We start from the raw sequence: 24,056 nt of genomic DNA, 5'->3' as shown, positions 1-24,056 counted from the left end.
CACAGGTGATGGGCAAGCAATTCTAAGACACATGGCCGCGGTAGCCCGGGTCAACCGAAGATGTAATGACTTGAGTGATATAAAAGTTATCTAGGTTAGATGAAGCAAGAACACCCAAAGAGGATTTTACAGACTACAACTAACATAGTGGATTTAAGATGCAAGACTGAGCGTGAGGAAGCAAAAGAAGTGGCTTCCTGTAGTTCAGGGAAGTTCAGATGCACACCATGCCTATCCGTTTTCTTCCACTCATCGTGTTGGAACCTACCTTGTCTTAAAAAGATGGTATAATGATTAAAGAAACCCAAGACATCAGAGAATCGCACCTACCCTTATTTGTATATAGACATAATGTCATCGCTGTATCTAATCTACAAAGGGTCTACCTATAATTTTAAAGTATTATGCGCGAGAGCAGATATTAGTAGTCAAGATAACGATATTAATGAGAGTTGAAAGAGAGTATGCTAGCTACGCAATGAGAAATATGGTTGTTTCGGCCCTAATACATAGGAGGACAGAAAATCAAAACAAATCTCAAAGCTTTCTTTCCTTCCGTAACCTAAATCTGGAAAGTCTCTACGAGACGAAGTTGTTGGATTGTGATAAAGACTTCTTATATAGGCAGGGTATGTAAATAGAAGAAAATTAGGGCTTATGATTCTGTAGACCATAGGGACCAAAAGCGCAGAAATCTGTCAAAGAACTAAGGGCAGCAGGTTGGATTTTTTCTAATAGGAGATCACTAAGTAGACTAAACTTCGAATAGGCACTCACGTCTTTAAAGTCAGAAAAATGTTTATCTACCCAGGTTGTGTTCGCTTTAAGGGTGCAGCGTTCTGTGGCTTAGCTTAGACCCTAATTGCGCTACTACATTAGGAATGTATGGGATATATTTAATAAAATCAGTAGAATATCCGCATGTGATTCATTTCGCTTTTCATAAGTCAGTAACGAATTTATCCCCTACAGAGTGTTCTCCAGCCGACGCTCCTTGCGCAACGCCCGGAGCTTGAGTCGCGCCTCCTCCAGAGGGACCATGACACCCTTGTTTTGGGTCGCAGGATCATCACGGTTGCGAATGTTGACGGTGCGTGACTCCTTCTCCTGGGCACCGACAACAAAGATGAAGTTGTACTGGGCCAGCTGGCCAGTACGGATCTTCTTCTGCAGGGTGTTGCCACTGACGTCAACGTCCACATTCAACTTGTCACCCTGGAGGATACGCTGCAGCTCCTCAGCGTAGTCGTTCAGAGCCGGCATTACTGGCACAATTAGGATCTGGCGCGGACTGACCCAGAACGGCCACTTGCCACCAAAGTGCTCGATCAAGATACCCAGGAATCGCTCGAAGCTACCGATAATAGCACGGTGGATGACAACAGGGCGGGCACGGCCGGGGGGCAGATCGCCGGACTTGGTCTCGCCCTTCGCATCCTCCCCGGTGTTCTTCTCCAGATTTTCGTTGGTCTGATACTCCAGCTTGAAGTTCAGCGAGGCCTGGTAGTCCAGCTGGATGGTCGCGCATTGGAATTCACGCTTGAGAGCATCCTCAATTGTGATGTCGATCTTGGGTCCGTAGAAGGCACCGTCACCCTCATTAATGACCCAATCATTACCCTTAAACTTGGTCAGAGCCTTCTTAAGCTGGTCCTCAGCGTGGTCCCAGGTCTCCAAAGATCCCATATACTTCTCGGGCCGGGTGGACAGCTTCAACTTGAAGGTGAAGCCAAACAGCCCATATATGGAATGCAAGAAATCGAACAGACCCTCGACTTCAGACATAATTTGACTCTGGCTTGCGATAATATGTCCGTCATCCTGTGTGAACCTCCTCACTCTCGTCAAGCCTTGAAGCGCTCCGGAAGCCTCGTTGCGGTGCAGGACACCGAAGTCTGCAATACGCATAGGAAGCTCACGGTAGCTACGTTCACGGTGGGCGAAGAGAGCGAAGTGTCCAGGGCAGTTCATGGGCTTAAGAGCCCACTCGCGCTTCTCGACATCCAACTTGAACATATCATCCTTGTAGTGGGCCCAGTGTCCAGAGGTCTTCCAGATGCTAACGTCGTACATGTTGGGGGTCTGGACCTCCTGGTAACCTCGCTTACGGTATTCAGTGCGTAGAAGAGACTGGATCTGGTTCAAGATCTTGGTTCCGTTGGGGAGGAGGAATGGACAGCCAGGGGACACCTCATCGAAGAAGAACAGCTCTTGCTCCTTGCCGATTCTCAGGTGGTTCCGCTTCTCAGCTTCCTCCAAAAATTTCAAGTGTTCAGCCATCAGCTTCTTGTCGGGGAAGGCAACACCACGAATACGCTGCAGAGAGTCGTTGGACTGGTCGCCAAGGAAGTAGGCCGATGAGTTCTGGGAGTAAAAATTAGTATGCGTCTTCCTCGGTCAATAGGTCGACCAGCCACACTTACCTGCATGATCTTGAAGGTCTTGATTTTGCCGGTGTTCTGAATGTGAGGGCCTCTGCAGAGATCGACAAGGGTACCGCAACGGTAGACGGTGCTACTCTCGCCGGTGACAAGCTTGTCAATATAGTGTAGCTTGTATTTGCTGTATGCGAACATCTTCTTCAGGTTCTCCTTGGAAACATCCAACCGGTCGAAGCTTTGCTTCTCCTTGAAGATACGTGCAGCCTTGGTGTCAAGTGCCTTCCAGTCAGCCTCCTTGACAACCTGTCTGTTTTCCCACATATATTAGCATTAACGCCATGTGAATAGTAGGCGATAAGAATAACATACCCGTCGGGCATGGCCATATCGTAGAAGAAACCCTGAGGAGTAGGCGGTCCGTGGCTCAGCAAGGCTTTGTAATGGCACTCGCAGGCCTCGCCTAGAGTGTGAGCACTAGAGTGCCAGAATACCTCACGGGCCTCAGGGTTGCTGAAAGGCACAAGAAGCACACCACAGTCCTTCTCTAGGGGCCGGTTCAAATCCCACAGTTCTCCATCGACCTTGGCAATAACAATATTGGCACTTATATCCTTGGGCACATCACGCAAGAAAGATCCAGGAGTGGTCTCGAAGGCTTTGGCGGGGACCGAGGAGGGGGGGTTACCGTCACCAATGTCAAGAGTAACGTTGATCTCTGGGTGGGGACGGGTCTTGGTCTCCTCGAGATATTGTTGCCAGAGTTCCTCGAAAAGTTTGTTTCGCTCAATCATGAACTCTGGAAGGGTATCGGGGCTCGGGGCCTGCTTGGATTCCGCTTTCGCATCCTTTGGAGGGGCACTGGCAGCTTCAGAGGCGTTATTAGCCTGCGCTTCAGCGGCAGACCGCACAGGTAGATCCTTGGGGGGTTCGGATGCCATTGTTGAAACCCTTGGAGCGATGACACAAGGGAATTGGACTGTGAGCAAAAACTCTGTGGTATACTCCGCGTGGAGGGGGGTATGACTCTTTGTGAGGGCGGTGAAACAAAGAGCACGTGATGGTACTGCCCTTAGCCGACACTTTACCGCTTCAAGTTTCCACCAAGCGAAAACTCCTCCAGCCTTTGTCAAGTCAATCACCCTTATCACCACAAAATGTCTTTCCGTGGTCGTGGTAACGCTTCTGGTGCCAACCGGGGAGGTTTCGGTGGTGGCCGTGGTGGTGAGAATTTTCTAACGTGAATGCGATGTGAGAAGTTAAAAGGAGCTAACGAAATTTTTTTTTATTGCAGGTCGCGGAGGCTTCCAGCAGTCATTCGGCCCCCCAGCCCAGGTTCTGGGTAATTATTCTTCTGAACCTGACTATAATTGATTCATATCGCTGATATTCCGATAGAGTTGGGTTCCGTGATGCACTCTTGCGAGGGTGAGATGGTCTGCGAATCGGTCAACCCCAAGATTCCTTACTTCAACGCTCCTATCTACTTGGAGAACAAGGTACGCCAATACTCCACAAAACCAATATAATATACAATTCTATGGTCTAACTGGTTTTATAGACTCAAATCGGCAAGGTCGACGAGATTCTCGGTCCCATTAACCAGGTCTACTTCACCGTCAAGCCCCAAGACGGTATTGTCGCCACTTCCTTCAAGGCTGGTGACAAGGTCTACATTGGTGGAGATAAGCTGCTCCCTCTTGAGAAGTATGATTTGCTGTTTAACTCGTTCTTCTACGCTCTGACTAACTCACCTCTTAGGTTCCTCCCCAAGCCCAAGCCTCCTCCAGGAGCTGCTAAGCCCAAGCGCGCCGGTGGTGGTGCTCCCCGTGGCCGTGGTGGATTTGGTGCTCCCCGTGGCCGCGGTGGGTTCGGTGCCCGTGGCGGTGCTCCCCGTGGCCGTGGTGGCTTCGGTGGTGGTCGTGGTGGTGGTCGCGGTGGTGGTTTCGGCGGTAGCGGTGGCTTCTCTCGTGGAGGTGGTCGCGGTGCCCCCCGTGGTGGTGGTGGCTTCCGCGGTCGCGGCTATTGATCGATCCAATGTACTGTCTCTTTATGGCGTTTTGGGGGATCTGGGAGCTTTTTCAGGAATATCTTTCCGTCTTCTTGTGCATCCTGCGCAATTGCAACTTCACTGGCTGCAGGCTGTAGAATATCACCAGTCAAAAATGTTTCTGTTATTTTCATTGAATTTTCCAGAACTTGCAATTGCATATTAAACCGTAGCGACTCGTTTAGAAATTGGGGGATAATCGGCTCGGATATTTGGTTGGGATGTGGCTAGTGTATGTGGCGCGGCTGCACCGCCTCTGCAGTTTGAAATGACGTTGACCGCTCAGCGAATCTGTGCGTCCGTCAACATTCCCAAAGCAGGATTGACAGCATTTTTATTCTTCCTACCCAACCTTGCCTTTTAGACATCTTATTGAAACAGAGTATCCTTTTGCCATAAACTTTTTTCGAATCTGATATCCATTTGAGCATGTCTCGTCGAACATCGGCCATGGCATCGAGCAATTCCTCCAGCAGTGTCCCACCTTCAGGTGATGGAGGTGCGTTATAGCTCCCTCTGAGCGCCCATTGGCAATATGGCTGACATTTTCCAGGCCAGGAGAAGCAGAAAATGCTGCTTTCCTCGGATCATGGTCATTTTAGCATGGTGAAGTCAGTCTCGTGCTTCCCGTGCTCCTTTGCCCTCGGCTCAGCCTAACACTCAATAGGGCCATGCATCTTGCTGATCTGATTACTGAAATGAATGGTGAGAGATCGCAACGTTATCACGATTTGTTTGAATTGGCTCGCTAACTCTTTATCTTAGGTTTCTGCGGAGGCAAGCTCATATTTCCCAACCGTTCTTCCCCAATCCGCGACTAATTTGTTGAGCAGTCATGTCGGTCTTTTCCTCCATGCGCTACTGCCTCGGAGACCCAACTGAATACGGTGCCATCTGGGCGGCCCTCGCATTCATGCCTTTCGGTCTGTTCTTCGACTTTATGGATGGCAAAGTCGCAAGGTGGCGCAAGAAGTCGTCTCTCATGGGACAAGAACTCGACTCGCTAGCGGACTTGGTAAATGATCCCGGCAAGTAACCACAACCGACCTGTTGCTAAGTCTCTTATTCCCAGATCTCCTTCGGTCTCGCTCCTGCCGCTGCCGCATTCGCTCTTGGTATTCGGACCTCGCTTGATCACGTCTTCCTTTCATTCTTCGTTCTCTGTGGTCTGACCCGCCTCGCTCGGTTCAACGTGACTGTAGCCGTGCTGCCCAAGGACCAGACTGGCAAATCCAAGTACTTCGAAGGCACGCCTATTCCGACCACTCTGTCAATCGCTTCCCTTATGGCCTACTGGGTCTCTCAAAGCTGGACACACGAGAACATCCCTCTTGGTCTTATCGCAGAAGGTACCATCTTCGAATTCCACCCCGTGGTCCTGATGTTCGTTCTGCATGGATGCATGATGGTCAGCAAGACGATACACATTCCTAAGCCATGAGCTCAACCCAAACTTGACCGCGCATTTACTCTTGGGGGAAAAAAATGCCTGAGTCTGTTGTCTCTCTCAACTTGGACAACTGAAAATAAATATCGGGAGCCTTCGTTTGGAGGCAAGGCATAGCATGATCTCGATGCACTTAAATAAGGACGTTTAATTGAATTTCAATTGCATAGATTGACTATAGTCATTGTGGCTTCTGCGTAGGGGTTGGATTGACTGTGTCCAAGACAGTCAACATGTTGAAGATGTAGCTTTTGGTAACAGCGCACCCGCTTGTCCTCGATCTTTGATATACAAGCAAGTGAGCCATGGATACTCCATCAACTTTGACAACGCGCATATGCACATGCAATGCTGACCACTTCGGCCTTGTCATGTCTTTTTAGATGTGAATATGGTAAAAATAAAACAATAAACATAAACTACGCGGAGGAACCTAACTAATATATGTATAACTAAGTATGATGGCCAAATAGTTCCTGAAACCTCACAACCCGAGTAGGACGCCATACTACAGATGCTACCCATGTGATCGATTCATTTACTTCGACGACCAGCGCAATATCAGTTCCGCTAACCCGCGGTGCGATTGCGGTCAGTACTCTCGAAGGGAGATGGCAGATATCGGAAAGCAGGTCCCACATGGCCTACATTATGTTTGTGCTCGTGGAGGATGTTACCTCTGCGACCTGATGTTGGACAATTGCCGTCAATGTCTGGTTCCTGGGCATCTAGTATATATTTATAAAGCGCTCTTGAAGAGTATAGCTCCCGTGGAAGGTTTGGCGCGGGAGTTGTTGTGGTTTACAATGGCAACGTATTAAACCCATCGATTTGCAATTGTTATATATTAATTTGTCATTATTCATGGGTGGTTGTAAGTTGAACCATGGAAATTCTTTCGAGAATACAGACATCCACGCAATATTGACCTATAGAGATCGTCATAATGACCACTTGGCTGTATCTCTCACAGCGTCCAGGGCTACGAACGAGGACTTCGATACGGCAACAAACAATCCTGGAATACAGATAATCTAAAGCGAAGGTAGGTTTACATAGAAAGCCCTATCACCAGCTTACAAGATCATATCTAAGTCAGCCACTATAGCAGACCAAGCCCATCACGACTACAGCGATGACGATCACCAAACTCCAAACCCCAATATGCCCTAAATGCTACGAAGATGGCATGAGACTGAAAGTCCACGACAACAACCCGAACGGCAATGCAGGGCGCCCATATTACAAATGCTACCCATGTGATCGGTTCATCTGCTTTGCTGACCAACGCGGGATAAGTCCGGCCAACCCGTTCTGCCATTGCGGCCTGTACACCCGTAGGCAGATATCGGGAACTTCGAAGGAGATGCAACATGGAATTCATTATGTTTGTGCTCGTGGATGGTGTTGGTTCTATGAGAAGGAAGTGGATCAGGATGGTGTCCAGCGACGGGTTCCAGATAGGTCGGTGGGGATATGTGCAAGTTACTCGTATATCTGAGGTTTGAGGCTTGGGTTTGACGGTATTGTTTTGTTCTTAATTTTTATATTCAATCCGGGTTGTGTTGAGCTTGAGTAATAATAATCTCCTTTTTTTTCTCTCTTTTCTTCCGTGTGTGTATGTAACGTTTAGTATTTAATGTTGATATCCTATCATTAGGATCTGGGGATATGTCCAACATGACAGTCTCTTCCGGGGTAATCATCGAGCCGGCCCTTCCGCATGATCTAGAATATGGCAGGCAGAATAAAGGTCACAGGCCAAATCAGAATTTTAAATTTTTAAAATTAGAATGGTCTCTCTTGGCCAAGCACGCAGGGTCTAGACCCAGACGCAAGTTTCACTTTGATATCCAAATTCGAAGACTCTTACCACAATTTGAACAAATGAACTGGTGTTCACGTCCATCCAAATAAATACGGTTTAAGCAAACAAAGCCTGTTCTCTTTGGATTTTAATTATTGCTGTGGACTCCGTATCCAAAGGGATGCGTTTCTACATGATTCCTTTGGCAGGTGGAGATTCCAGCTGGTCTAGTGGACGCCACTTGGTCCCGGAATATCTGTGTCCAGACAGAAATACCGACTGGACAGGTCTAGACATGTTGGCTCGTTGAGGCATTACTGTGTACGAGTACGGAGATGCAGTACAAACCCTGTACTGCCTATGCATACTGTGTTTTTGGAGGCTCTGAGTTTGTAATACTCGGATGTCGGACCTGACAAAATGGCGAGCAATATGTCTCACTGTTGGAAGATCGCTCTTCTTTGGGCATTTATTGTTTGCTCTGTGGGCTCTATGGCCACGAGCGTTTTTAGAAGTTAGGTCAATGACATTGAATTGGCTAAAATTATCGAACGTGGTAGTGTCCCGTGGTAAGATGCCCACCTGCGCAGGGAGCTGTATTGACCGTTTAAAACGAGGCTTATAATGAAATGGCCGGGTTGCAATAGAAATAGAATCTATGTATGGCATCTATGTATGGCCCAGAACGGGTTGCAAGGGACTAGATCTGCAAGGTCCAGAGGATACATTATACACATTAGCCATCCGAAGCGCATTTCACCGCATAATAATTACTAGTACGGGTACAGAGTCATAACTTTATCTTTTCATTCAAAATGGTCTGTGGATGTCTCAAAGTCAGTAATCTCGGATATGGTAACGTGGCTAGAGTAAATAACCGATATCTCCAGGGATGTTACATATGAGAATACGTAGTAGGCAATGCTAACAATACCATATATTGTTATGGGGTCAAGTCACGAATCAAACACTTTAAACACATAAGCCTTGAAAAAAAGGAAGGTACAATACACGACATAACTACTAAGTACAAGAACCCAACCTCTAGTAGGTGCCTTTTATGTTGTATAGAACCATTTGTAGACTTGCACATCAGAGATGGCAGGTCTTGAGCCACAGTGCCCTATTTTACAGAGCGTAAATTTCATTATGGACCTACCAACCGTTTTTTTGTGGCTGAAGCAGGGCATTGCTTGTTACATAACGGTACGGTGTATCAATGTAGAGCAAGAACAGATGAGGGTAATTTGGTACGGTCCACCCGGGAGTGGCCGCTCATTACCCATGGAAATAATTTTGATCGCACATGGAAAAGGGGTGTGAACAGGGATAAAGAAGAGATACCTGGTGAGGTTGAGTACAAGGTGCGATTACTCGAAGTATACGAAATGCTGGATGTTAATCCTTGAGGTTTCATATTGTACGGAGTACTCAGTACCAAAACTCAAGGTTCTTAGCGCTTGTACCGAGTATTGAAATTGGCTCCGTTTTTTGTTTCAAGGGCAAAATTCGGCTGCAATTTATCAAATGGAGATCTGTATTTCCCCTCGACAATCAGCCAAGGATGCGCTTTGTCAGCCACAAATGTCCGTGGCGTATGTTGACCGGTCATTTATACGGAGAACACAGCAGATCAATGGAGGCAGACCCCAAGATGGAACAAAGCGTTAGCCCAAGGCTAAGGTAAATGATGCTGTGCGTTGTACAATTTTTGAGGGGTAAAACAAAAAAGAACCTTGGAAGTCGTCATCAAGGGTCCTTTTCATGTGGCAAGGACGATCTTTCATAAGTTCATGTAAAGTACAGAGTATTACCTCCATAACCTCCATAACCTCCATAATATTGGATATTGAATATTGGGTGAAATTCACACAGAGTCTCATCATCACTACTTGGCCCCCGAAGTAGACTAGCGGAATGCCCAAGGACTCCATCCAGCTGCCGTGTCTGACCAAAATAGGAAATTGATCCACTTCAGTCCCCTGGTTTAGCTGGGCGGGTGCCTGATTACCTAAATGTATCTCGACGTATCATTGGAAGGCTGCTTGTTTGTATACCTTAGTACTGTACCATACAAGGAGCAAACAACATTAAAACCACCCGTGAAAGACCTGCACTGAAAGTACCCGGTACGCGAGTGTACCAGGGCCTTCCCCCCATAGTCCAAGTACCTCATACCTTCTCCGGGGAACACAGACCCCTTGACAGTCCCTTTCTCAAGGGATCCATTATCCATCACTTCTCTTCCCTCCTGATCTTTCCATCTCCCCTTTGCACACATTCGTTACCGACAACCCGATTTCTTCGCTCGTTTACTCCCTTTACTTGGGGATTATCAACTGAACTGCTTCTTCGTTCACGGTCGCCTACTTTCTCCAGAATTGTAGGGGGTGAACCTCTACTCGACCACCTACTCCGGGTACCCGTCAACAGGACGCGAACTCACCTTCCTTTCACTCTTTTTTTCCGACCGCAAAAAACCTCGACTTCCTCTTAGATACACCCTGAGTATCTGACCGAATAATTCAGATCCAACGTGGTGGACAGTGGGAGAACAAACGACGTTTACCGACATACATCCAAACAGAAGTTCTTAAGGGTTACGCAGGTCGTCCCCGGTCCTTCGTCAATCACCCCTGTGACTGTGTCCAGCGGTGTTTATTTCTCACTGATTTTGATACTCGACTTTCCTCTTTTCCCATTACATCATGCTTTTCAACACCCAAGGCGCCCTCGCGGTGTCTAGTCTACTACTGGCAGCCACCTCCGCAGTTGCAAATGACTTCAAGGTGCTTCCTCGTGGGTCACCATTTGCCACACTCAAGGGTTGCTACTCGAGCATTCCTGGATACGGAAAGTCAACGAGCTGGACATACCAGAGTTCCGGATGGTGCCTGGACCACTGTGCCAAGGACTACGCGACATTTGCTCTGACAGGAGGTTCTGACTGTGTGTGCGGTAATACGATGCCACCAGACAGTGCCAAGGTTTCAAGCGACAAATGCAGCACGTCATGCAGTGGCTGGCCCGATGATATGTGTATGTCTATCGCCTACTCATAAGTCTCAGAGAATTGAGTTACTAACGATAATCTCGAATAGGCGGTGGTTCCAGCTACTACTCTATCTACACCACAAACCTGGAAGACGATGTGCCCACGTACTCCGATCCCTCTGACTCTAAATCCACCACAACCACAACCAAAAGCAGTAGCGATAGCAAAACTACGACGCAAGCTGACGGGTCTACCTCAACTACTTCCACCACTGCCAGTGAAACAACAGAGACCGCGACATCTGTGCCTACCCAAAGCAGTGTCTTTGATAATATGGATGAAAAGTCCTCTCAGAGCAAGAACACTGCGGCAATTGCGGCCGGAGTCGTCGTTGGAGTTGTTGGGTTCGCTGCTCTCTGCGGTGCTGTATTCTTCTGGTGGCGATCCAAGAAGAACAAGACCAATGCCGCGGCTGGTGGCAGTGGCGGCTATGGCCGTGACTCTGGCCCGCCCTCGATGTCCGATTCTCGGTTCGATGGCGACTACATGGCTCAGCGCCGCCAAAGCAATGGTAGCATTGATGATGACCATGACTTCTCTCGTCGGATCTTGCAGGTAAGCATGCACAACACCTTATAACATGCTTTCCAGGCTGACTTATGATACAGGTGACGAACCCCGATCGCTAAACCAATACGAATTTTTCGAACCATCCATCCTCCCTCTATTTCTTATCTCCACTCGGTATTAGCGAAACCTACGTCATTTCTGCCTCGATCGAACTACTTTATGAGAGCTTCCCTATCTTGTTGTCATTATTTTTCAGTCGGTTTATTCAGCGGAGTTATAATATCCGAACGGCATATGGCTTGACCCGAATCGGTGTCCCCAGCTTGTGACCTGATGTCTCTTCGGCCCTGTCTCTGAGTTGCTTTTTTTAACCAGTACCCTCCGTCTACATCTCAGACACTCAGACAACGTTACCCTGCTTCTCGATCAAACACTTCTTGGGGTCTACATTGGGAAATAAACCGCACCACCGGACTTCTCTGCCGAAAACCCCGATCATTGTATCTTGTTCAATTATAGTGAAGTCTTGGTGGATATAGAGACGTTGTGTTCGAAAAGGCGTTTCTTTCTATTTCGGCTCTATCAATCGACATTTTCCTTTTTATGAGCAAATCATTCGTTTTATGTGATTCTTTTTTTTTTTTACTTTTTTTCCCCCTCGTGGTCTCTTTTCTTGTTTCCAGTCAAGTCTTTACCTATCGGTCCCATAATGAGCTTCTCGCGTTCGGCAATTCGCTCCGGTTCGGGCTAATTCAGAGATGGGTGGCTGTAAATAGGCGAGGTCAATCAGCTGTACTTAATGTGAGAATGGATATGCACATCAGTCTGTGGCCATTTGCTTGTAAACTAAACTAATTGTGAACTAAACTAATAGTGGTTTCGTTAGCCAAAGCTGAGTCTACCGGAAGTTTGTATGTATATATATATCTCTCTCGGATATCTCTGGCGTTTCAGGGTGCTTTAGTCCCTGGTTATACATAGAACACCGTCTACATGAAAAGAACATTCAAAGCATATCAGTTGTTCTCACATATAACCAGGTCAAACTCAATTATAGATTGACGACCTTCAGCCCGCTCCCGAGGTCTGTTGCAATCAATGAGCCACGTGCTTGCTACTTTTACAGTTATGTTTTCATATAAACAAAGAGGCAATGAATAACGCCCGAAGAGCCATTATTACGAAGTACAAGAAACGGACACAAAGACCCCAAGCAAGTGGATTCAGTATGAGAGCTCAGATTCAAACAAGTTCCCTCCAAAATCCATGCCTCACCGTACAAAGATGGGGAAACCTTGGGGAACCTTGCGAGAGAGGAAAAATATGGGACGCTAAATGGAAGCAACGAGCTCACAGATATCACCTAAAAAGTAAAGGAAAAGAATATAAGAAGAGAACGAGAGGACAACACTACCTGTACTTACAACTCAGGGATGGTCAAGGGGAATGTCGCCAACATAGCAGTATACCAGGTGACGGTGTTGGTGTCACTATGGTCATATTCATTTCGGATCAAATCCTCGATGGTTCGCTTGAACGAGAGAATGGAGAGGTACCACGGCAGACCAGTGTCAGAATTGGTGGCAAGACGAAGGTTCTGGCGAGAACAGTGCTCAAATTTGACGCACTTTGGGTGAGGAGTACCATCACCATGGGGATCAAGCGGAGGTGGAATTTGCAAGAAATGACGCCCAGAAGAACAATATTGAGCATAGGAAGCTTTATTTGCCTACACCCCTCGAAATGTCAGTGTGCTGTGCAGGAAGAGAGCAAAAGATGAGATGGACTCACGGCATCACCACCACGCTTGCCCACTAAGTTGTGAGCTTTTCCGTGGGATTTTATTAGACAATCAAGAGCGGAGCAGAGAGCTCGCACAGCCACTGCAACGGTTCGAACAATTTCAATACCGTGAACCAGCGCAGCATCATCAGTTTGTCCGATTCCTGAATTTTCGTTGACCCAGAACTCCAATACCCACTCCAGCAATGCGTGCAGTTCGAACCCGTGGCCCCGGATACCCTCATAGAGCTGCAAATGAGCATTCGAAATGAGTATAACATACGATCGAATGACACACACACTAAGAAATGAGTATACTCACAAGTTCACACTTGTCACGGGCATGGCGACATCGTTGACAACGGTTGGAAGTGATAGCATCGCGAATGCAGTTCACCTTGAAGGGTTGAACCCATCCAGTCTCGTTCCAGTTATGAGCTGCTGTTCTGAAGCAGTGGATGCACCAGCTTGTCTCTACCGGGACAGAGCGCACGGGGAGTTCCCGTTCAATATCTGGACTCGCCCCAGGCGTCCCAGCAGGGTTGGTAGTAGGGTCCGGAGGCATAATGGACTAGAGACGAGGAGAGTTCAATAGGAGAGCGAAGCCAAAACACAAAGCAAATGTTGTGGGAAGAAGAGAAAACAAGAGGATGCAACATTTGAAGGAGCAATGATAAAAACCTCAGTCTCGACAAGGTAAGCAAACATTGAAAATCGCGTCAATCAACAAACAAGATAACAAACAATATTGGAACACATCAGATGAGTCCAAGGTCGATGTTCGTCTCGTGTTTTAGAAGGAACAAAGACCACCGAACGCTCCGTTCTTTCCCTGCAAAATGAGGTTATTCACAACCTTCGAGAGATGAAAGATCCCCTTCACAGAAATTTGAGCATGCCCGACTTTCAAAGTCCATGGCTCTTAAACTAGAAACGGTTCAGCATCAAACATCCAGTCCAGCTTCCTCGATCAAACCACCAGAGGAGAAGACAATCTCTAACTACCCTTCGTTGATGCCTAGCATCTCATCCCCTCACTTTCCATGGCATCAGGAAAGAGATACAAACAGACCTCACAAAAGGCCGCACGGGTCATGATTGCCAGCTGGCTAGCCCCAATCCTAGCTAACAAACTAGTCCATAACCACATAGCCTCTCCCACTGAATCACCGAATCACCGAATCCCGTCCCGATTTGAGAAACCCGTCGTGATCGACGGTCCAAGTAGATCAACGTCAGCCCCAACAGCGGCTAGACGGATACGGACCGGACTTCAACCGGACTTGACAACCACATGGCTCGAACCGACACTAATTTAGTGACGATCTAGACCTGCAGGAGAGAGAAAAGAGATTGAAGGATGCTAATCATGCTAGTCTGGTAGCCTGTTACAGCGGATGAATCATATGTGGTGATAAAATAACCCTTGTCCCACAGAAGGATGGATGATTTTCCCGTCGGGGCTGGAGATTACCCACTAAAGATGTTGGACAACTAGGCAAAAATAGAAGGAGATTAGTCGGGCTGTTTCGGATCTACTTGACTCGTATCAAAGTCTAAGACTGCCACTACTCTTTGCCAAGTCTTTCTTTACTCGGTGCTCCGTACGGAGTACATTGGTCCCATATTTGTTTCTCATAATCCATGTCAAAATGTGAGGTCTACGGAATACTTACGGTGATTCCGGAGTAAATTGCCGATATGTCCGGAATTCATATGAACTCGAACGCCGATCCCTTCACTATACGGAGTTCGGAGTATCCATACAATATGCAATATGCAATATACATATATTGTATATTATTGGATATTTTATATTGCATCTCAAAAAGGTCTAGAAAGAAATAATAATACACTAGCCCTTCCTATTTCCAATCCCCTCCCCAATCGGACAATTGTTACACAATTATCCTCACGCTGCAGAACAACGAGCCAATAGAGATAGCACAAAAACCAACAGCGTTAACAAGCATAACTAGGCAGATGCACGCTGACGCCCAAAACACCGGTTGCGCATGATGTCTTGCTTGTGGGGATCTTCTCTCTTGAGCCGTTGGCTATGCACCTAGTCTCAAGAGCATCTAGGCAGGGTAATTCGACCCCGATTGGTTTGAGGCTGTTGGTTGCAGAATAGAAATTCTTCCGAATGGGGGTTGCTGCCGTCGACTACTGCAAAAGGACGGTGTAATGTTCCTTAATTATCTTCGTGAGGTACTATTCTAGGAGTTATGCGAGTAGCTAGTCTGCTGTATGCCGGAAAGATTCACAGGGTATAGCTAGATTGAGATTAGCGGACATTCCCTAAAGAAAAAAAAAAAAAAAAGAAAAAAACAACAACCTACCTAAGCAGGCTAGATAGTTAGGTACTCCAAACTGGAGAGGACTCTGTGACACCGACACCCGTTAAGTGATCTACAAAGGCCCACAGTTTTGGCCATGTGGTCTCGATGGCACGGAACAGAGCGAAGGAACTAGCTCCGTCGCACATCGCACATCGGAAGATACGACTCTCCGTACACGTGTGTATGTTGTATACAGAGCAAAAGAAACCTTGTAGGGGAAATGAAAAAAGGGGGTCACCGGAAGAATCGACGAACCATGATCCGTGTGCAATATACGGAGTACGTAGATCTAGTTTGCCCCATATTGTGAGATTAGACTGTAAACCTCTGGAGTAAATAAATGCCTCCCGAAAGTTTGTCAAGATTGGTTTACACCCCTTTGTTGTGCAGGCCGGTTTCGTATTCTGGTCTAGAGGACTTTTCTAACTCAAATCCAAATCGAAGTATCAGAGAAATGATTCTCACAACATCCCTACAAAACCCGGTCCGTTGCTGGTCGGGGTTTGGCGGATTTAGGGTAGCCTAAAAACTTTTACCTATTACTAAGATGGTAGATATTAATAATGTGCGTTGACTCCTCACATAATCTAGGATAGGTCTAGGATATTGATTTGCGGTGATTCTTTTGCTCCATACATGAGTCGAGAGATCTCCCGAGCCGATCGGGAGAATCTCGCGTAAATTCACTACACATGCAGACTAATAATATCGGATACGGAGTGTACGGAGTGGAATGGTTATAAATTGTTATAAATAAGTATAAAGTAAACTAAATACACCAAAATCATCCCAGATCAACACGAGCACCTTCCTAATCCATACTAACAGGTTTGTCCACGGACATGGACACGGTAACGGAGCTGAAACGAACAAAATCACTTACTCCTGTTTGAGTTAACAATCAATTTGTACATTGGCTGGAACTGGTTAGTGGCTCAGCTGCATGCATCTGCTGCAGTAGTGCATGCATAGTTACGTGCCCTAAATTAGGTCTCATTTCCCTTTTAGTGTAATATACCTCGTAGAGCCACATGGGCTACAGGGATAATAATCCTTGGTGCAAGCCAATGCAAGTTCGCTGGAAGAGGAAGTTAAGAGGTGGATTAAAAATTAATGTAAATGTTCTTGTTAGACTCGGGCTGTGGAATCGGGTACGGAGACAGAGTACAAAGTACTATGCATTACATTTTCTGTATGAAAATTAAAAGAAACCGTTTCTTTTTTTTCAAGAAAAAAAAAAGTACATAGCCAAGACAAGTAAATTACTGAAAAAAAAGAAAAAAGAAAAAAAGAACTGGAAATCCCCTACACAGAATTTTCCGACAGATTTAACTTCCATGTATGTATGGGGATCATGACAGCAGTGCCATCAACCATGACAACATATTGAATACAATATAGATTAAAACAACGATCATTACCAGAGATAGACATCGGTGCTCGGCGCTCAGGCACTCGAAATCTGCCTTGCAAAATGCGGCCACATGGCCTGATCGACGAGGCTATCTGAAACGTGAGGAGCTGCAGGGGTTTACACCATTGGTGTATCCTTGCAAAAAGTGCGAACGTGGGAAAAATCAAGCATAGAATATCGGGATAAACCCGGAGAACCTACCTTCCTGTATAAGAAAGTCGGGGACCATTTTATTTATTCTTCGGTAAACCGTTGCTCCACTTTTGCAGAGCCTAGACTTTGACCCTCTTGCCTTTGTAGTGAAAGGGTCACTACGATCTGTGTCCATGTGGGGCAGTACCCCAGGAACAGGAATCACTGGATTCCGCGACGATATATACAGAGTAGTAATGGGGAGTACAATGTTAGTATATACCCTGGGAAAATAGATAGCAGTACCGTAGGTATGGTAGATCTCGGGACATGGATAAAGGGATTGTTGAGTGCAAGGAGTATGCATATGACGAGTCGTCTTTTCATCTCTTCGGTTAATCTCGCTCAATCCCTGCAAGTGTGCTGTATTCGGTATGGTTTGCTTTAGTCAATGCAGGTAGGGGAACCTTTGACGACAAATGCCTCACTAACGATCCCCATTGACGATGGACCAAAAAGACCTCGACAGATAGCGATGATCTGCTCTACAGGATTGGACCGTGAGTGTAGATCGGCCACACTTTTCAATTCCTGGACCATCCTTCGTGGTACGTTCGACAATTAATATATACATAATGTGGCGCATCGACCTACACAGACGCACGAGAAGCCGTTCCATCCGGAGCACAAGAATCGAGGCGTTGACGATTGTGGAGCTAGTAACAACGTACTAGATATGAGGGGATTTGACTAAAACAGCATAAACACCTGTAAACAAGATCAAGGTCAGATTGCTGAAGGCCAGAACGGGGATAGTAGCATAGCCGAGTGGGTCTGAACTAACCCGATTTGTATAATGTACACCACCTGGGCAGCGCTTACAATTGGCGTTTTAGACCATTTTCCACGTGGACGCATTTAATTTCAACAACCGTTTGGGCTCGGATTTTAGGACGGAGTACGGACCGGATGAACTTGTACAAAGTAAGGGGTAAACCTACCACGTTTTCTATTTTTCTCAGAGAAAAGCGAAACTTTGAGAACTTTGGCAGTCTTCGGGTACAACCGATGTCTCCTTTTTTATTTCTCTCTCGGTAAATCCCGAAAGAAAATGCTGTAGTTCAACCAAGACATCGGGAATAGCCGCAATACCAACGGAGTATGTGTAGCGAACCCGAATTTCTGGGCTACTTCTAACTTCGGTAATAATTGCGCAATATTTATTAATCAAAGTTAGAGCCTTTCTAGGAGAGTGCCTAGACTAGAGCGGGTTATCTCGTTCAATCAAGCGAATCAAAGACAATAGCACCTCCACCAATTAGAGCAGATACTTTTCTAAATCTGAGGTGAGATTCGCCTTCCATGGAATAATCCATACCTATGATGTACATACTTATTATCTCATTTTTATACAAACCTTGGAAGTATGTGCAGAACAAGGCAACTAAAATGCACGACGCCCTCAGCCTTATCCGCAACTTTGCCACTTCCTCCTTAAGTGCTTAACCTTCCTGAATACCGTGAGATCCACCACGGACCACGGGAGGTTAAAAGGGAGGTTCACTAACCCGGACGAAAGAGACCCGGAAGGACCACTCTTTGATCATGACCTAGAATCAAAGAGCCTCCAAAGCTTGAGAGGGGCGGGTGGGGAAAGAAAAAGAGCGCATTTACGCTTGCATGTAGCTGTTCATATTCCGAAACGAGTTTTTTTTTTTCATTTTCATTTTCATTTTCAAAAAAAATTTTTTTTCCCTTTTCCCCCTATTTTCCCTCTTTTTTCGGTCTAGATCGAGGTCAGCCAAATGTGCAAATCCCAACAGTTTCAAGGGACGTACTTTAAACAACGTGGGTAAACTCTGGGGTGCGCCCATGTCGATCTTGGAATCTGAGACTCCCGTAAATGCTTTCAGGGTCATGAACATGGGGTCACGTTGCCGATTCTGATTTAATTCAATTTAATTCGAAATATACCACGGGAATTCATACTCTATACCCGCAAATTAGTTTCGGGTGTTATTATGTCGATCAGGAACGAATTAGGAAGGGAGCGTATATGCACGGAGTACGTTGTACCTAGGTACCTCCCATGTGGAGTGTCTATATGTAAGCTTTGTCTAGTACCGTGGAACAATAATCTGATATAATTAGTAGCATAGACGATATATCCAAGATGAATTTGGTGAAACTACGATTTTATTATTGTCTTAAGTAGAACATGTGATAAATGAGTAGAATACTCATGTACATACATACAGTCATCCGATAAAATATTAATTAATATTAATTTTCTAAGATCCAAAGCAGACTAGCGTGCACGGCCTGGTATGTATGTCCACCTCGTGTGGTAAGCATCTAAAAAAAGAACCAACATTAAACCAAGCTCTCTGACTCGCTAGTTCTATACTGCTGACCACGGTCACTTGTACTTGTATGCCCTTCTTCGTGTTCTTCATGGTGTTGCTATTGTAGGCACAAGGCTTATTCGTCTTACCGTGTGCTACACTAGAATTGGTATACCTATTCAGGTAATCTTCATCTTAATACGGAAAGAAGGCGTTAATAGACTTTTTATAGATCTCTAATAGAGCAGACACTACCAATGCAGCATCATCCCACCTGCATTCTCGATATTATTCACGTCCCTCAAATTCGGTTATCAGCACCATAAATGGCAATTGGTCGACGATCCCAACAGCGCTACAAAATCAGAAGTACTGTTGCAAAACAGGAAAAAAGAGACGAGTTGGTTACACTACTGCCCTTTCATCCGTAAGATCTTGAAGCAATTTCCAGGATCCACACAGTCGCTAATAAGCGAAAGCGAAAGGAGACTAACAACTATGAGCCATGTGGGAGATTGCAAGTACAGGGGGAAACAGCGTGAGTCAGATCCCGGACATTGAATTCCGTCTTAACAAGACCACGATTGGCCCACAATTGTACATAATTTATATTATATCGTGCCACTGTACACCGGAAGGGGATTAGATCAAGATTGTGCACAACAAGACTGTGATTTACCAATGACGATTCGATTCTAATACTAGTGGGAAAAAACAAAGGAGAGAAAATAAAGAAAAAGCTTTAATTACATTGCCGGTACTCCGTACAAACCCCAGGCTAAGCCCGCTCTCTGACCCTAACCGCAGCAGCCGATCACACATGGACGAGACCCCTCTTCTCTTGGCTTGTATAAATAAGGATACGGAGTAGAGGCAAGGGGATGCATCATGAGTGTCTAAACTTGGAAGCAAGGGAAAAAAAAGGCTGTGGTAGTTCCCGCATGCTCCATATGTGACTGTTTCTGATTTCGCATCTATATCCAATTACAAAGTACGTTTCAAAATCCCTGCAAGAATGCCTTGCAGTCCAGATCAAGATTCTCATCGCGGATCCTCATAATCTGCATCAACTCACATTGTAAATGGTGGATCGTGTAAGAACCGGATTCTACACTCTCCTCCCCACAACCATCTACCTAGTGCCCGTGATTTGTCTGGCATTTGCTAAACGGTCGCGATAGTGACGGGCGTCAGCGCGGGACATATCTTAGCCTGGAACGATCCTTCGAGGTCCCCTGCATAAGGCGCACTCCCGCTTGTTATTTTAGTTTATTGTTCCTTATTCCTTCTAGGGATGTGCTTTGCAGAAGGAATGATTCTTTCCAGAAATTTAGGGGAGTGCATATAGCGTGTTTTATGTGATGTAGTAGTACAATGTATATTACGCAGTTAAAACTTGTTGTACAACATAGATAGTGTATATTAATGCAGTAAGATGTTTGCCACTGGTATGGGATTCGGCTCCTGATGCTTGCTCTGCCACGAGGGTGACAGGGTAGCTATTCTCCGGTTATGCAATGTCGCATGGGGCGGGGTGCAGGGTAACTTAGTCAAACTTATTAACAGGTGTTTGGGCCCCTGGGACAAGATGGTGTGTATATGGAGATTCATTTACCTTATAGTAGGTAAATCAATAGTTCTATGCACACTATAGGAGGATATAACAGGAAATATAGTAGCCGTTCCACCAAGTGGTTTCCCCCGGACGAACTGAGACAGTTTGAGATACGGAGCCGGGAGTTTGGGATATCCGTCCACCCACAAGAGTTAAGGATCGGCGCACTGAAACAAAAGCGTAAACTTTGGAAAACGACATAATGCCAAGACCCGCCAGCCAGGGCCCCGGGGCCCCCCACTAGGCTGACTCTCTTTGCTTTTTTGGTGTTTGATTTTTGATTTTTGATTTTTTTTAAAAAAAAGTTTTGATTTTTTTGATTTACGCCCTTTCTACTTTTGGTGTAGTGAACTCGGGCTAGTTCGGTTTAATCGACTTCAAGTTTGGTTGAGGCTTTGGTCGGATCCAAGGATCCACCAGATCTCCCGCCAGAGACCCTATCCAACATATCCAACACTTAGGTGATATTGTTGTGATATATATAGACGCCAACAAGAAGATACAGGGGATAAAAAGTGCATATATTTTATATTTGGATCGTATGCCTAATTCAGAAAAATGTGCCGCCAGTCAGTTGGTATCCATGCAGCCCTGTACCGAGCCTCTTACATATCATATTCGGAATAGCGCTTCCCAATCTGGCCCTCCGAGTTGCCTAAACCAGCGCATGCCCCACTGATATTTACCTTAGCTTTTTGATGGGGCAAACCCGTTGCATTCCGTGGGAGCTTGGACTCGTAGCCCTCGATGTGAAAGCTCTCCACGCGGGATTTGGAATATTAGAGCCGTTTTAGCGGCTTACTTTCTCGTTTAATGCTCTATTTTTTTTTTAGGTAAAGGTTGCGATAGTATTTGGAATCTATTTCATTTCCTCCTATAGTCTTATAGAATTAGATACTTCCATATCTTGGGTAATAAGCACTAAATAATTTACGGTAATCATTCCGCGACGAACGGTAGCGAAACTACGCTATCTCGAACCAAAACAGCCAACGGGTTATTGCGCCAAATTTCTTGTTATGGATCATTAAAGGGCGGACTGGAAAGTGCGCCTCAGCCGCACTCATGTTGGCTCTAATGCAATGCCCCTGTCGTGTAAATTTAGTACGGCTTATGCTCTGATCATCCCGCAGAGCGATCATCGCCTCCACGCCCGTGCTGTTCTTTTTTTTTTTTTTTTTTTTCCCTGGATCTAATCTCAGTTAGCCTTAGTTAGCCTTATGTTGGATTTATTTTTGTTGGAATTATTATTAGCATGAATATATTTTAGGGAATTAATTCATTATTTAATTATTTAATTATTTTTTGTCGTATATTAATTTCTTCCAATTTACCCAAAGTCTATTAATCCGTCTCGTAGATCTGTAGGAACAGCCCTTCTAGTGCGCATATCGTTCCCTCTATATCAGTCCACCCTCCTCTCTTCTTCATCTCTTCTCTTCTTCCAGGATTCTCTGCAGCTTACATCTTCACAATTCAAACCAGCCTCATATCTATATCTTATATCATTCCATCCCTCCCATACTTATTTACTCTTTCTCCATTCTCTTTACACATCATGTCCCGGGGATCCACAGGGCGCATCAGTCCAAACCACATCGTCTCTGTCTTAAACTCGCCTTCTGTCTCCTCTTCTTCGCCTGAGCCTCAACAACTTGCTTCCAAGTCCAACATGGCAGGCCGGAAGAACAACATGCGTACAACCACTCCGGCAGATGCCACTATGCCCGTGACCTATACACCAACCACCCATCGTATCAGCAAGGCCAAGAAGGGAAAGCGCGTACATACCTGCCAATACCCAGCATGTGGAAAGGTCGGCGCAATCATATATATATACACCTACAGGGTCAATCAAACTGACTCCATTGCAGGTCTTCACCAGAGCCGAGCACCGAAGACGCCATGAGTTGAACCACAACCCCGAAGCATCGTACCGCTGCGCAACACAAGGATGCAAGAAGGCATTCCACCGTGCTGATCTACTTGCGCGCCACATGGAGAGACAGTGAGTACTGCAGGAAGCATTTGGCGATATGGCGCATACTAACAAGACTGGCAGCGAACTCGAATCGCAATCAGAGCAGTCCTCATGGTTATCCAACACCCAACAGCCCATCGCAACCGAGTCCGCTGTCCCGCGCTGTATGTCAATGGACCACGGAATGTCATTGACCGCAACCTCCCATTCACACTCCATGTCCATCGGCTCACTCGTGGCTCCTGGGATTCACCCGGATCTGGCAAACAACGACTGCTCATTAATGTGGAGCGGCGTCGACTTGCCCCTACAGCCCCGCCCGGCCTTCCATAGTCAGCTCCCAGAGTCCGTTGACGACAGCCCGTTCTACTCTTCCCCCGCAGACACCTGCCCCTCGCCTCTGTCTGATGCGACTTTCTCTCTTCCTCCCCACTCTAGCTCCTCTATCTCTTCCGCGTCTGTGTCGGTTATCGACCATTACCCAAAAAATATCCTGAAGGGGGATGTCACTTCGTCCCCGCTTCAGATGCACACTCCCCTCCGCTGGGATACTGATGCCGGCATGCCCCCGTCGCATCTAGTTCCCATGTCCATGGGGGAGAATATGATCCAGCCAGTGAGTTTCCTTTCGATTATCCAGTATGACCATTGACTAATATATCCCCAGCCCGTTCAGTGCCACTACCCCTCTCCTCCGTGGTCTAGTGCAGAGTGTCTTCCCTACGAGGACCAGGTTCACTCTATGCACCAGTTCCCTGTGGCCTGGGGCATGTGAAAATATCATCGAAGCTCTGTGATCAAACTATATTGGTCATAGACGGCCGAATTTTATGACTACACCACCACCTGGGCATTTGCCTCCATACGAAACCAACGCGGATGGTCCAACAGCCCTGGAAAACTCAAGACTCCATGAAAAACAAAACGGATGTGGGTCCAAGGGACGGGACTCCCGAGGGTGGTCTCGACTCCCCTTATAAATGGCTCAATCGTTATTGCCAGAGCTCTCCACCTGTATCCATTCTGGCCCGGAGTGTGACCACCTGGACTCCGGGTCCACCGGTCGCCGTCGCTTCACATGCCCATCCACAATTATTCCAAACAGAACGACCAAAGAAGATAAGCGGTCACCCGATATCGGTTATTTGATTCTTTGGTCTTGTGTCCCAGACACGAACTGAGAGTTGGAGTTGGAGCT

The 24,056-nt window shown here is 46.3% G+C and overlaps 7 protein-coding genes across 7 annotated transcripts; 4 read left to right on the top strand and 3 right to left on the bottom strand.

Annotated features, from left to right (window-relative positions):
- Positions 1 to 966: 966 nt before the first annotated feature.
- Positions 967 to 3,319, bottom strand: N7537_007650 (threonine--tRNA ligase THS1; the record flags this gene model as incomplete). The annotated part of the gene is made up of 3 exons (XM_056898705.1): positions 967 to 2,364; positions 2,424 to 2,688; positions 2,751 to 3,319. The coding sequence occupies 3 exons, from the start codon at positions 3,317 to 3,319 to the stop codon at positions 967 to 969; spliced, it is 2,232 nt and encodes a 743-aa protein (XP_056750781.1).
- A 216-nt stretch (positions 3,320 to 3,535) lies between these two features.
- Positions 3,536 to 4,407, top strand: N7537_007649 (H/ACA ribonucleoprotein complex subunit GAR1/NAF1; the record flags this gene model as incomplete). The annotated part of the gene is made up of 5 exons (XM_056898704.1): positions 3,536 to 3,602; positions 3,673 to 3,720; positions 3,777 to 3,877; positions 3,940 to 4,085; positions 4,140 to 4,407. The coding sequence occupies 5 exons, from the start codon at positions 3,536 to 3,538 to the stop codon at positions 4,405 to 4,407; spliced, it is 630 nt and encodes a 209-aa protein (XP_056750780.1).
- A 450-nt stretch (positions 4,408 to 4,857) lies between these two features.
- Positions 4,858 to 5,869, top strand: N7537_007648 (CDP-diacylglycerol-serine O-phosphatidyltransferase; the record flags this gene model as incomplete). The annotated part of the gene is made up of 5 exons (XM_056898703.1): positions 4,858 to 4,927; positions 4,982 to 5,039; positions 5,096 to 5,133; positions 5,262 to 5,443; positions 5,501 to 5,869. The coding sequence occupies 5 exons, from the start codon at positions 4,858 to 4,860 to the stop codon at positions 5,867 to 5,869; spliced, it is 717 nt and encodes a 238-aa protein (XP_056750779.1).
- Positions 5,870 to 6,977: 1,108 nt separating this feature from the next.
- Positions 6,978 to 7,259, bottom strand: N7537_007647 (uncharacterized protein; the record flags this gene model as incomplete). The annotated part of the gene is made up of 1 exon (XM_056898702.1): positions 6,978 to 7,259. One exon carries the CDS (start codon positions 7,257 to 7,259, stop codon positions 6,978 to 6,980), a length of 282 nt encoding a protein of 93 aa, XP_056750778.1.
- Positions 7,260 to 10,390: 3,131 nt separating this feature from the next.
- On the top strand, positions 10,391 to 11,366 carry N7537_007646 (WSC domain-containing protein; the record flags this gene model as incomplete). The annotated part of the gene is made up of 3 exons (XM_056898701.1): positions 10,391 to 10,721; positions 10,784 to 11,292; positions 11,346 to 11,366. 3 exons carry the CDS (start codon positions 10,391 to 10,393, stop codon positions 11,364 to 11,366), a joined length of 861 nt encoding a protein of 286 aa, XP_056750777.1.
- A 1,301-nt stretch (positions 11,367 to 12,667) lies between these two features.
- On the bottom strand, positions 12,668 to 13,594 carry N7537_007645 (uncharacterized protein; the record flags this gene model as incomplete). Its single annotated transcript, XM_056898700.1, has 3 exons — positions 12,668 to 12,976; positions 13,039 to 13,278; positions 13,352 to 13,594. 3 exons carry the CDS (start codon positions 13,592 to 13,594, stop codon positions 12,668 to 12,670), a joined length of 792 nt encoding a protein of 263 aa, XP_056750776.1.
- An 8,841-nt stretch (positions 13,595 to 22,435) lies between these two features.
- On the top strand, positions 22,436 to 23,633 carry N7537_007644 (uncharacterized protein; the record flags this gene model as incomplete). The annotated part of the gene is made up of 4 exons (XM_056898699.1): positions 22,436 to 22,693; positions 22,752 to 22,885; positions 22,940 to 23,474; positions 23,526 to 23,633. The coding sequence occupies 4 exons, from the start codon at positions 22,436 to 22,438 to the stop codon at positions 23,631 to 23,633; spliced, it is 1,035 nt and encodes a 344-aa protein (XP_056750775.1).
- Between the last annotated feature and the right edge of the window lie 423 nt (positions 23,634 to 24,056).

The sequence above is a fragment of the Penicillium hordei genome (assembly GCF_028827395.1).
Source record: "Penicillium hordei strain IBT 12815 chromosome Unknown utg000004l_segment0_segment0, whole genome shotgun sequence".
NCBI classification, from domain to species: Eukaryota; Fungi; Ascomycota; class Eurotiomycetes; order Eurotiales; family Aspergillaceae; genus Penicillium; species Penicillium hordei.
The sequence above is the reverse complement of the archived record's forward strand: the minus strand, read 5'-3'. Positions and strand labels throughout refer to the sequence as shown.